Here is a 14,367-nt window from a genome sequence, read left to right as displayed (position 1 = left end):
GATTATTTTAGCTCTGTAGGCCAAATTTTTGATGCTCCAAAAATCACATAAAGGCAGTATAACAGTAATCCATACAACTCCAGTGGTTTAACACATTTCTTCAGAAGTGATATGATAGGTGTGGGTGAGAAAGAGATCAATATTTGTCATTTTTTGCTACACAGCAGGGGGCGATATGCAGAGAAGAATGTGAATCACCAAAAACACAAGAAGAATGTGAAAGGGATCTGTTTCTCGTCCACACCTATCACATCACTTCTGAAGATACTTATTTAACCACTAGAGACTTATGGATTACTTTTATGCAGACTTGTGTTTGTTTGTTTAGCTTTAAAATGTTGCCACCCATTCACTTGCATTGTATGGACCTACAGAGCTGAGAAATTGATCTAAAAATATTCATTGAGTTCAGCAGAAGAAAGAAAGTCATACACAATCTGGATTTGCATGAGGGTGAGAAAATTATGAGAATTGTAATTTTTGGGTATACTATTCCTTTTAGGGTTCTTGTTAGATCTGGATGAATTTGCCAAAATTTCGAATAAGTATTACAGTGAAAACATGAAAATGTCCAAATACATTATATATAATGCTGAAATATAATGCCTTTGTTTGCTATTTCACAGCTTTTAAAGTCCTGTTCTTATTTCAGTGTAGTTACAGGTTTCAGTGTCGTAAGTATTTAGATTGTTAGTTCTGTACAGCAGTACCGCTACTCTCTAAATGCAGAGAACGCAGCCTACGTAGGGTACCAACCCTGATTGTGGAACACTCGCTGTGTCTGAAACCACCCCTTATTCACTATATAGTGCACTATTTTGAGTGTTCGCTATTTTGTAGGAGTGTCTGAATTCTGAGTGAGCCAATCGTTCCCTACTTTTTTTTCACTCATTCTAACCCACAATGCACTCTAATTTCAAGTGTACATTTCAAGAACACTTGATGACGGTTAATTTCCCACAATCCACCATGGGGAAGATGTACGAGCTGGGAATTTACAGCTTCATTCACTCCTGCAATGTTTTATTTCATGCTGAATGTAGTAAATTACTTCTTGACAAATCATTGCTTGATTAAAATAACATAAAAACATATAGAGAGACAAAACATACAGATGCGTTTTAAAATGTAATCTTTATTTGATCAAATGTGTTTACTCTTAATATTAACACACAGTATATATACAAAATTACAAACAGAATAAAGATTTACTGTATTAATATATTATTTAATAAGAATAACAAATAAGACCCAAGCATTTTAAAATTTCATATGTGATGTTTCTGCACCAGCCCCAGAGCTCCGACACTCTCGTCCAAATTCATTCATTTCGTTCACTTACTGCTGAGATATAGTGCACTAACTGCCATTCACTATATAGGAAATAGCGAATGAGAGAACGATTGCGGACACAGCTACTCTCATTGCAACAAATGCTGTTCGCGCTCCAGTTGTCGATCAGGCGAATGGCAGAAATTTGGATGTTTAAATGGATTTATACAGTAAATACATAAAATACATAAATACTGCTTATAACATGTGGGACAAAGCACATTAATATGCAATGATTTAAAAATGTACACTTAAAAACTGATGTCATAAGAACCCAGTTACAGAATCACCCTGAAAATGACACAGAAAATTCTCATCTCATTACACAGAAAAGCCAGCGTTGTCTTGATGTTAAAAGAAGGCATTGCTGTGTGGAGCGAAGAAAGTGTTTCGCTTTGAGGAGTTTGATGCTGCTGCACTGATGACTTGAGTGACTCATCACTCAAGTGGGAGCGTCTTATTGCGCGCAGCTGTGAACTTCCGCTCCCGTAAAAGTCCCATTCAATGATCTCTCAATAAATTACACATTAATTCAAATTAAACCCAGTAATGTAACGGCAGTAATGCCACACATTGTAAAGATATTTTCTTGAGTGAGAGTAAAAAGTACCCACTTTTAAACCTACACTAAAAGTAAAATTTCCCCCAAAATGTTACTCAAGTAAATGTAACAGAGTAAATGTAACAAGTTACTACCCAACTCTGCACCTGATTAAAAAATATTATCAACCTCTTGTGAATAAATACATTTTTTAACAGTCTCATGAAACATCCGCTCTGCTTTTTCATCTTGTGTGTAAAATATTTGTTTCATTTTATTCCATTTTACCAGAGACAAAATTGACAAATTGGTTCAATTTATGGCCACTATATTCTCTCAGTTGACGTAAAGCCCCCTTATTTTTCTCCTCATCTGCAGCTTTTCTCAGATCCTCCAGATTCTTCATCCATTCCTCTTTTCCCTCCTCCTTCAGTCTGGGAATCAAGAAATCCAGATACTGAAGAGTGAACGCGCTGTCTGCTTTCAGTGCAATCTTACACAGATTCATGATGGTGCTGTAAGCTTCATTCACCAGGTTGGACTTTTTTTGTTCAATTTCTTCCAGCCATTTGTTATTTTTTTTCTCTATGTCTGTTTTCTCCTCCTTTAGTTTCATGTTGCTTTCACGTTTCTTTTTAATCTTTTCATATTTGTCTTTGTCAAATCTGGTCTCAGGCTTGTCACCAGCGCTTTCATACTCCTTTTCAAGATCTTTAAATGTCTGAGGGACTTTCTTTGTCTTTATCACATATTTTTTGTTCTCTTTGACATGTTTGGTGTAATGGCACTTCCCTGTACACACAGTACAGTTGTTGTTTTTCATGACTGAACAATTTGAGACATTATTGGGAGAGACCCACCAGCAGCCGTACAGATGACAGTTCTCCTCACAGACAGTGCAGCAGGTCGCTTCTCTGTCCCACCGTGATGTGTTCTCAATGGGGACTTTTTCTCTGTAAACTCTGTTGACTGTAAACTCAAAGTTTTCACAATTCTTTATTTTTTCCCTGTTCTGTTCGAGGACATCTTGAATCTCACCTAGTTCTTTCATTTTTAACTCCTTCTCTTTAATTCGCTCGTTCAGGTTGGAGACACAGGCCTCGAGTCGTTTCCGCTCTTTCAGAACATCTAAAGTCATCTGGACACTTTTTCTGTTGTTTTCTTCCAGTAGTGAAAATAACTGACCCATGCTTTCCTCTCCCAGTTCCCAAGCTGATTTAAAAGCACGCTTATACTGTTTGTCTCTTTTCTCTTTCTGACGGTTGTTGAATAAGAAATGAACAGGCTGATTGTCTTCATCTCTTCTGCAGGGGATCTCAGCTCTGTTAATGGCATTTATTGCATTTGTTGGTGATAATCCATCTGAATGTGTGAGTAAGAACACAATGTTGTTCTCTATATCTCGACCAAACAGAGACAGAACTGAGTGGAAGATGTAAAACTCTTTTCCAGAGAGACGATTCTGAGACGCCTTCATCACAAAACAAACTGCGTCAATAAACTTGATCCCAAAATCACTTGAAAATAATTTGGTCAGATATTCAGCAATCTCTCCATCTTTCTCAGATCCTTCAGTGTCTCCATATCCTGGAGTATCAATAATGGTGAGAGATATTGGATTCTCATCATCAAACACCTCATAGACAGTGATTGCAGATGTTTGGGATTTAGTTTGATATTTGTGTTCTTGTTCTTCTGTGATCTCATAAAACTTTTCATCCTCAAACTTCACCCCCAGTAAATAGTTGATCATGGTGTTGATGATGGTAGTCTTTCCAGTACCGGTTTCTCCAACCATCAGTAAGACTTTGTTTAGCTTACTTCTGTCTTTTCGTCCATATGTCCACAATCTGACCTTTCCATCAGTCCCATCAAAGTTTTTTCTTTCTGTGTTCAGACGGTACTGTGCAGGAGGGCCGGGATTCATTTGTCTGGCATCATGATGAGATCTGCTAAAATGAGAAATGAGCACTAACAGGTTATGATTTTTATCAACAGGTGTTTTAACATACTGAGTGTGTGTGTGATTGTTTTTTTTTCTTGTTTAATTTCAAGAAAAACACATTAATAGTCTATTAAATACGTAATACATATTTGAGTCTCATATAGAAACTCTAGAAGTTCATGACAGTTGATCTTATAACACCTAGACTGTATAATGTAAAGTGTGTGTGTGTGTGTGTGTGTGTGTGTGTGTGTGTGTGTGTGTGTGTGTGTCTTACTACCCCAGAAACAGGTTTGCAGATTTGCTGAGCATTTCTGTGAGGTTCTGGGGGAGGGGAAGTCCCTGAGCCTGGTAAACATTGTGGGACAAAGTGGGGATGACCCTGCTGGGGCTGCGGTGCCACAAATATTGGAGGAAGAAGTCGCTCCCTGTGGGTGGCTGGCTGAGGTGCCATCTTTGGAGGAAGTACTGAAGGCGATCCAGAGCCTGAGGCCAGGAAAGGCACCGGGCAGAGATGATCTCCCCAGCTGAAATGCTGAGGGAGGGTGGTATTTGTGCACAGACTGCCCTACATGATATCATAACAACAGTCTGGACCACTGGGCAGGTTCCACAGGATTGGAAGGATGCCCTGGTGGTCCCTCTCTTTAAAAAGGGGACCGCTCAGATTGTAATAACTATAGGGGCATCTCACTCCTCAGTGTGCGGGAAAGGTCCTGGCAAGGATTATTCAACATCGCCTTGCCAGGCACGCTGAGGAGAGACTTGCGGAGTCCCAGTGTGGTTTCAGGAAGGGGCGGTCTTGCACAGATGCCATATTCTCTGTCCGTCTGCTACAGCAGAGGTGTAGGGAATTCCAGCAAGACCTACATCTCTGCTTTATTGACCTGGTCAAGGCCTATGATACCATCAGTAGGCCTGGGCTCTGGGTTGTTCTTCGTGCTTTCGGAGTCCCAGACCCACTGCTCGCGATCATTAAGGACCTTCATGATGGCGAGCGGGCCCGGGTAAAACTACGTGGTCGGGAGTCAGAGCCATTCCCTGTTCACCTTGGAGTGCGACAGGGATGTCCTCTGGCTCCCACATTATTTAATATCTATTTCGACCATGTGGTTCGTGAAGCCTTCGATGGCTGTACTGGAGGAATTTCCATCTGGTACAGATATAATGGGAGGTTGATCGATGCCGGGTGCGGTCAAGGGATGGATCCCTATTGGTCAACCACATTATGTATGCTGATGATCTGGTGATTGCTGCTCACTCAGAGGAGGAGTTGGAGGTGCTGCTGATGAACCTGGAGCTTGCCACTAAGAGATGGGGCCTTACCATCAGCCCAACCAAAACTAAGCACCTTCCTGGGTATTATGTAACATCGGACACTACACCCCCACAGCTCCCAATTGGTGATGGGGCAGTTGTGGAGAGAGTGGAGTGTTTTCCATACCTGGGAAGTGTGCTTATGACCAGCTCCGGTTTGACAGCAGAGGTCTCACTCGAATCAGTCGAGCGGCATTATCTTTTCATCGGTTAGCGTAACGCTGTGTGGAAGCTACCCGGTTTGTCGCTCCGCACAAAGCTTCAAGTATTCTCGGCCACGGTCATTCCCTCCCTTCTCTATGCTTGCGAAACGTGGACCCCCTAATGGAACATCATGCCCGGCTAGAAACATTTAGGCTGGCCTGCCTAAGATCCATCCTGGGTTTAACCAGGCTGGATTGTGTGAGGAGCTCACAAATCTTTGAAAGATGTGGACAAAGTCCCATCGGTGAGCTCCTCCGGCAGGCAAGGTTGCGTTGGCTGGGTCATGTAGCCGCATGCCCGGCCACCGCATGCCTAAACAGTTTTTGTTCGGCCGGATAGAGGGGGCTAAGCGGAGCGGCACGGGCTGGAGAAGAGATGGAGTGATGTGGTACAAGAGGATGTGGAGCTGAGTGGACTTGCCGACTGACTGGTACCAGCAGTGTCAAGATCGGCCTCTTTGGAGGAGGCTTGTGAAGGATGCTGCTGGCCAGTTGGAGGCAGTCGCCTCCAACAACAACGGAGGGCAGAGGGCGGCAGCTCACAACAACGAGCAGAGCGCAGGGTGGCTAAAGCACAGCAAGTTGGCACAGTAGGGGGCACAGGTGGTGCATCACCCAGTCATCTCAGTCATTCGACCCATGTCACCGGTTGGATCTGTCCCGTGACCTCCTGCCAGCGGGCGTTCGACACTTCACGTGGCCTTAACGTGCACATAGCCTGGCACAAGCGTCGTGGTGACGTCACCGCCACTTAGTGGCGAATGGCGGTTGTTTGTTTGTTTGTTGTGTGTGTTACACATTCTCAGATTATGAAGGACAATATTTAATCCTTGTGTGGTGGTTTGTGGGTCCCATTTTCAATGTTTACTGAAATGTAATTATTTTTGTAACCTGAGGTTCATTGGTTTTGCCTCATTATATATGAAGATAATGTAAAAGAACACATTTGTATTGAGTTTTTAGTTTCTTATTTTTTAGATGTTTTTATTATTATATATTAAAAAATTTGAGGAAATTTTGAATATAGAATGGAATTCTTGTTAGCCATCTTTTAAGTCAATGATGAGAATGTATTTTCATGAATTATTCATCAAAAGGTGTGACCTTAACCTCTGATGACAAATCAGATGGTCTGTTCTGACATCACTGGACTTCCTGTTGCTGACGGCACGCTGCACGAATGTTTGTGTTTGTAGCCTGCTTAAGCTGCGTACACACTGCAAGCGACTTTGTCGCTGCAGGTCGCCAGTGGCTGGCGGTGAAGTCGCTAGTGGGTGTTCCCACTACTGGTTGCCTAGTAACGTTTATAAATGACATTCACGGATGTCATTCCATTGCTGTTGACAGCGAATCTCTTTTCTTGCCACTAAAAACAAACATTTTGGAGGGAAAAGACTCAATCTAAATGGAATCAGTACATAAAATGCTTTATATCAAAGATGAATGAGAAACAAGGCATGCTGTTTGCCATAGCGGCTGTTTATCTCCGGCGAAAATGCAAATGCCGGTCTTTCTGGGTCCATAAAATCCCCGCGATCTCAGATAAACCTTTCCACGCAGTATTTTTCTTAAAAATGTCCTTGTACGTGGGAAGAGACATATCATAGAGCACTGGGAAATTTCTAACAGCAAGAATTAGCCTTTCATCCATCTTGAGAGAGAGAGAGAGAGAGAGAGAGAAGGGTCACGTGAGCTCTCCCGTCGTCTCTCCTATTGGCTGTCGCTTCCGTTGGTCGCTCCAAAGTTGAACTTTTCTCAACTTTGTCGCGTCGCTGGACACGCCCACATCTACCGCCAACGGTCGCGACAGCTCGTGTCGCCGGAAGTCGCTGTGCTCGCATTGAAAATGAATGGTATTGAGTCACTGTTGCGCCCGATGTCGCTGGCAGTGTGTACGCACCTTTAGGCTGCTTAGCCTGCTTACAATTGCTTATTCTCATACGTTCATCGTTTTATCCTTTTGTCACTTTACCGCGTTTTTCAGGTTTTTCCGCTTTTCTACTGTTTCATCTGCTTGTATTTTACCTGTTGCTGCTGGTGCCTAGCACGAGTCTATTTTTGTAGCCTGCTAGTTTTTTAGCATTGCTTATCTGTCTGTTTTCAGCACGCATCAGGTTTCCCCCCCGCATTATTCTCTTATCGCGATTCAACTGCGCACATATTACACCTGCATCCGCTTTCTATTTTTATCACAATTAAACTGCGTGCATTTTTCAGCGTGCACCTGTCTTTCTCGTCTGTGTTACACAGATTATTGCATTGATCTCAAAGCACAGCTTATCAAGAACAACCAACAACAACAAACAATTACGTGAGGGATTCACATCAATCTCAAACCCTCACAGCTCAGGAACAACCAACAACAGCAAACAATTTGTGTAAATTCATGGCATCCGCTCATTTTATTTCTTCCTGCATTGCATGGCACATGTTTACAATAGCCTGTGGGATTCACATGTGATAAATGTAAGGAATTAGTCAGGCTGACGGAGAAGGTTAATGAGTTAGAGACACGCATCTGAACGCTAGTGGAGGTCAGTGAGAAAGAGAAGCCGGTAGATACTGTTTCGGATGCGGGGAGAACAGAAAGCAACACACACACTCTGGTTCCGGCTGTAGAGCCCCCGCAGCAGGGCGTTTGGGTGACGTCTCGGCGGCATACTCGCTCAGCAAAGAGACACCACTCTCCCGTTTCCTGTTAGGGTTTCCAATTGATTCTCCCCAATCAGTGATGCACCCACTGAGAATCATGTTGAAAGAGCCCTTGTTATTGGAGATTATATTGTAAGGAACATGGAAATAGACTCCAGCCACTATTGTTAATTGCATTTTAGGTGCCAGAGTGTCTGACATCAAATCAAATTAACAAGTGCTGGCTAATGCTAATCATTGATTTTCTAAAATTGTTATTCATGTCGGCACTAACGATGTCCGGCTTCACCAGTCGGAGATCACTAAATATAGTATTAAATAGTTGTGTGAATTTTAAAAAATAATGTCAGACACTGTAATATGCTCTGGTCCCCTCCCTGCTCGTCATGGTGATGAGGTTTATAGTAAGGCAAGGCAAGTTTATTTATATAGCACATTTCATACACAATGGTAATTCAAAGTGCTTTACATAGAAGAGATTAAAATAAGAATAAAACAAAATTAAAAATAAGAATAATTGAAACAGTTTAGAATATAAAATAAAATACAGTACAAACAGTCGGACACACAGTGGCACAGTGCTCATTAAGTAAATGCACAGCTAAGCAGATGTGTTTTGAGTCTGGATTTGAATGTGGCTACTCTAGGAGCACATCTGATCTCTTCTGGAAGCTGGTTCCAGCTGCAGCTGGCATAATAGCTAAAAGCAGACTCTCCTTGCTTAGAGTAAACCCTTGGTATTTCTAGCTGATGTGATCCTAATGATCTGAGTGATCTGTTGGGTTTATATTCAGTGAGCATATCTGCAATATATTGAGGTCCTAGCCCATTGAGTGATTTATATACCAGTAATAATACTTTAAAATCAATCCTAAATGTAACTGGGAGCCAGTGTAAAGACCTGAGGACTGGTGTGATATGTTCATATTTTCTGGTTCTGCTCAGAATCCTGGCAGCAGCGTTCTGTATGAGCTGCAACTGTCTTATGGTCTTTTTGGGAAGGCCAGTGAGGAGTCCATTACAATAATCCACATTGCTGGTGATGAAAGCATGCACAAGTTTCTCTAGGTCTTGACTGGAAACAAAGCATCTAATTCTTGCAATATTTTTCAAATGATAGTATGCTGATTTAGTTATTGCTTTGACATGACTACTGAAACTGAAACTCTAGAGACACACCAAGATTCCTGACTTGATTTTTAGTTGTTTGACCCCTAGCGTCAAGGTATGCATTCACCTTGAGAACTTCATCTTTGTTTCCAAACACAATGACTTCAGTTTTGTCTTTGTTTAACTGAAGAAAGTTTTGGCACATCCAACTGTTTACTTCATCAATGCATTGGCACAGGGAGTCAGTCAATGGGGCTGTAATCGTTAGGTGATAGGGCTAAGTAGATCTGTGTGTCGTCTGCATAGCTGTGGTAAGCAATTTGGTTCTTTCTCATAATTTGGCTCATTGGGAGCATATACAGGTTGAACAGGAGTGGCGCAAGAATTGAGCCTTGAGGGACTCCGCATGTCATGGACGTCCACTCAGACTTATGATCTCCTATACTCACATAATGAATGAACACCCTTCTAAGTATGACCTGAACCATTTTAGGACCATCCCAGAAAGCCCCACCCAGTTTTCCAGCCTGTCAAGTAGTATGTTGTGATCGACAGTGTCAAATGCAGCCCTGAGGTCGAGAAGTACCAGTACTGATAATTTGCCTGTATCAATATTTAAGCGAATATCGTTTATTATCTTTATGAGCGCTGTCTCTGTGCTGTGATGCGATCGGAAACCAGATTGAAAATTGTCAAAGTATCCATTTGAGTTCAAGAATTTGTTCAGCTGATTGAAGACAACTTTTTCAATGATCTTGCCTATGAAAGGAAGATTTGAGATCGGTCTATAGTTGCTTAATATGGTCTTATCCAGATTGCTCTTTTTTAAGAGGGGCTTGACAACTGCAGTTTTCAGGGAGTTTGGAAGACTCCCAGAGAGAAGTGAAGAGTTTATCACTTCTAGGAGATCTGCTTCTAAACAGTTGAACACACTTTTGAAAAAAGATGTGGGAAGTGCATCAAGGGCGCAGGTTGATGTTTTAAGGTGCTGTACAGTTTCTTCCAAAATTTTGCCATCAATTTCTTTGAAATCAGACATAGTAACTACTTTCTCAGGTTGTGGTTTGATTTGTCTGACCACAGCACAACTCAAGGATGTGCTGATCACATTTCTGATATTATTGATTTTCTCAGAGAAGAAAGAAGCAAACTCACTGCACTTGCTGTCTGAGAGCATTTCACTGGGAATCTGGCTTGGGGGGTTTGTCAGTCTCTCTACAGTCGCAAAAAGAGTGCGTGTGTTGTTTAAGTTGCTGTTTATAATATTCGAGAAGAAAGTCTGTCTAGCTTTGCCTAGTTCCATATTAAAAGCATGGATGCTGTCTTTGTAGATGTTATAACGGACTACAAGTTTTGTCTTCACCACATGCTTCTGCTTTTCTGCATTGTCTTTTAATATTTTGCACTGCTGTTGAGTTTCTCCAAGGTGCTTTTTGTCTGCCACTCTTCTTCCTGACTTTCACAGGAGCAATATCATCAATTACACTTTTAACTTTTGAGTTAAAAGAATCAAGGAGAAAATCAAAAGAGTCAGCAGATATACTTGGTGTTAAAGATATAGCCTTCATAAATAATACACTAGTGTTCTCATTTAAGCATCTCTTCTTGACAGACACAGATCTAGCTTCAATGGCAGGAGAGATCAATATATCAAAGAAAATACAGAAATGATCAGACAGTGCTACATCCTTTATAACAATCGATGAAATGTTTAGACCCTTACTGATAAGTAAATCTAGAGTGTGTCCATGATTGTGTGTGGGTCCATGTACATGCTGAGTTAGATCAAAAGTTTTTAAAACAGTTATGATTTATTTTGTCATATTGTTTTCTGCATTATCTATGTGAATGTTAAAGTCACCAGCAATGGCAAAACAGTCAAACTCTGAGGCAATTGTTGATAACAGTTCTGTAAAGTCCTCAGCAAAGAGAGTATTTTGGAGGCCTGTAAATAATGATAAGTAAAATGCGTGGAGTACCTTTTAACACACTACCCAGATATTCAAAAGACGGGTAATTCCCAAATGATATTTGCTTACATTGATATACATCTTTAAAAAGAGCAGCTAAACCCCCACCTCTTCTACCTTCTCTGCAGACACTCAGAAAAGTAAAGTTAGGAGGGGATGTTTCATTAAGGACTGTTGCACTACAGCTGTCTTCTAGCCAAGTTTCATTTAGAAACATAAAATCCAGCTTGTATGTGCTTATTAAGTCGTTGACTAGAAGTGATTTATTTTTAAGTGAGCAGAGGTTTAAAAGTGCTAACTTAACAGTTTTTGTCCCCACAGCAATCTTAGTTTGGCGTGTAATAGGCACCAGATTAGATGGGTTTGCTGTACGGCTTTTGAAGGCCTTAGACTTTCTATCATGTAATCTAACAGCAATAGAGAAAGATACAGGCACACTGGGTTCCCGCTTGTTTTGTAAACATTTGAGAAAGTTTCTGTTATCATAGCGGGGACCCGACACATATCACTGAGAGCTGGTATCAGTTGTTTTTGGTTCACCTCGAGCAGATGGAGGAGGGTGTGAGCCCTGGCGTTGTGGCAGAGGTCGAAGAGCTCTCACAGGAGGAGGGGGAGGGCGAGCTGGGCCCGCAGGTGGTTAAGGGGCCTGATGTTTTTTGCTTGATATTTGGGGGCTTGCAGCAAAAGAGTGTGATAGTTTGGTTCCAGCATACACCATTGTCCTTGTGTGATTTGTCAACCGCATGCCCATTCAGGTGCTGAAGTGAAGTCCTGTGGTCATTCATACTGTGTCCAGGTGTGTGTGTGCCATTCAGATTGAGTGGATTGGCACACACTGCAGAAGGATGATTGAGGGAGAAGTAGATATTGTCCTTTAGCACTCTTGAACCAAGTTTGTTTGGGTGGTGGCCATCCTGTCGAAACCGTTGCCTCTGACTCCTGAAAAGATTGAAGTTCTCAATGAAGTTAACTCCTTTTATATTGCAGGTTTTTTGCAGCCATGTATTAAGCCCAAGCAACCGTTAAAACCTGTTTGTTCCTCTTGCTGGAAGTGGTCCACTGATGAATGTTTGAATTTTCAGTCTTTTAAGTGTTTCAGAAAGTTCATTGAAATCCTTCTTAAGGAGTTCTGACTGCTCTTTATGAATATCATTCTTCCCCACATGAATGATGAGTTGATTTGCAGTCTTATGTTTCATCAGAATGTTCTGAAGTTCCCTGTTTACATCCGAAGTTGTTGCTTGTGGAAGGCAGCATGTAGTTGTATCCTTGCTGCTAATGTTTCTGATTATGGAGTCACCCACTATCAGAGTCCAGGGCCCGGTTGCGCTCTGAGCTGAATGCCACTGTCTGCTCGACCTTGAGCACCAGTTGACATCAGTGTTAGCTACTGGCTGATTCAGTCTGTGTTCGATCACATTCATCACGTTTGGGGATTCCTCATTCATTAATACTTAAAATCTGTTCTCAAGATGTATAGGCGGTGATAGGAAACCAGTGTTTGCAATCCTTGTCAGAGACGTATCTGGGGTAGAGGATGCTACTGCGGCAATATGAGATGCTAGTGACAATCTGATGTCTCGAGTGCCTTTTGGTCTCGCTCCCTGTTTTTGCCATCGATTGGCTTGTTTCTCTACACTCAGTATGGCCTGTCGAGGAGCACTAGTTTCATGGGACTCACCGGCTGTATGCCCCTTCGTCCCTCCATGACGAAGCTCTGTTGTGTGTTCCGTCTGGTTTGGTGGTCCTGTAAATAACTTTGTTTCAAGAACTGCAATCCCTTGTAAAAGTCTGTGGCAGTTAGTGCAGCAAATAGATTCCAGAAGAGGCATTTTCTCTTATCCTTTTGAATGTAGGCAGTTGTGTTTTCCCTTCCCTGGAATGAAAACTTTCAGTGGGAGGCTGGTCGGATAAAAGAATTCTGCTTTTTTTTTTTTTGTAGTAGTCCAAGCTTTTGAGCACTGTGCTGATTTGTTTAAGTTAAAATTAGTTAAAATTAGTTGATAAAAGGAAATAAAATATGAAAATATAAAAGCGATAGAGCAAAGCGCGGAGCAGAAAGCAAGAGCGTCCGAACAGAAGCTGAGCAGGAAGTAGATTAGTGTCACTGAATGGATGGATGTCTGAGTGGTGTCTGGAGAACATAATATAATTTATAGACAATTGGAAGAGTTTTTGGGGTAGACCTGACCTGCTAAAGGGAGATGGAATCCATCCCTCCAGGGTGCTCTCCTCTCTAGTAATTTGGCTTATAGTCTTAATATTGATAGTATTTGACTAACTGGGGCCCAGGTCAGGAAGCAGACAAACTGGTTAATCCGAACGTCTGCTAGCTGCCTTGAGACATCACACAGGTCACATAAACTACAACACATAGAGACAGTATAACCTAGATATCTCATAGAGACTGTGTCTGTTCCCCAAACTTCCAACCACAAAACCCTAACTAAATCATTTAGAAAAAATTTTATTAAAGTCAAACTTGAACAAAACAAACAAATTAAAGATAAACATCATATAAAAATCTCATTCTACCAAAGCACTAATTGTTAATGAAATTATTACAGTGTAACACTCCCCTAAATAAATAAGGGGTATAACACAAAAAAAGGAACGTTGCTGTTCTAAAGTGATAGTGTTGAGGAAGAAACTACACAAACACGGATATATAAACAATAAAACCAAGTGTATTTACATTAAAGGAAAAGTATATATATAAAACATATAATGGCATGACAATGACTGAGACAGTGATATATATATATATATATATATATATATATATATATATATATATATGAATGTTGGAATGTCCGGAATGGAGGTGACTACAGTCTGAAAATACAGCGTGTACAAACAAACAGTGTAAGATCGGTCTCACCGGAGATATGTTCAGTCCGTGAGCAGGATCAATGTGAAAAGGGTGACTGTTATAAGTCCCAACAGAATGAGAAAACCTAGCGATCGCTATCCGGAATTCCTCCAAGGAACGGCATGTACATGCTCCAAAAAACAGCCAGCAAAAAAAGATAATCCAAGTGCTTGTTTGAAGGTTTGAGAGATTGTTACAGCTCTCCCAGTACAGGAATACCGCTTCCTTATATCTCCCACTCCTAGTATTTCCTGTTTACATGTCGCGTGAAAACGTGACGAGAAGTCACGGGAAGTGATCGCGAGAACATGTAAACATAGGCGTCAATCTCACAACAGTCAGGGCAATACAGCTTACCGGGCAAAGCAATGAAATAATTGACAACCAACATTATGGTCAATATAAATTATTATTATAAATAAGCT

At 41.4% G+C, this 14,367-nt stretch overlaps 1 protein-coding gene across 5 annotated transcripts in view; it reads right to left on the bottom strand.

Moving 5' to 3' along the window:
- Window positions 1-1,121: 1,121 nt before the first annotated feature.
- The window catches only part of LOC127626114 (uncharacterized), a 77,364-nt gene continuing 64,118 nt past the window's right edge, over window positions 1,122-14,367 (bottom strand). For 4 of the 5 annotated variants that reach the window (XM_052101888.1, XM_052101716.1, XM_052101959.1 and 1 more), the window contains one exon: window positions 1,122-3,825. In XM_052101888.1, coding sequence (XP_051957848.1) covers window positions 2,148-3,825 — 1,678 coding nt within the window. In that variant the 3' untranslated portion in view covers window positions 1,122-2,147. The remainder of the gene's footprint in view (window positions 3,826-14,367) is intronic. The other variant, XM_052102044.1, reaches the window with a different exon arrangement.

The sequence above is a fragment of the Xyrauchen texanus genome, chromosome 1 (assembly GCF_025860055.1).
Source record: "Xyrauchen texanus isolate HMW12.3.18 chromosome 1, RBS_HiC_50CHRs, whole genome shotgun sequence".
NCBI classification, from domain to species: domain Eukaryota; kingdom Metazoa; phylum Chordata; class Actinopteri; order Cypriniformes; family Catostomidae; genus Xyrauchen; species Xyrauchen texanus.
This window is presented reverse-complemented; position numbering and strand designations above follow the sequence as displayed.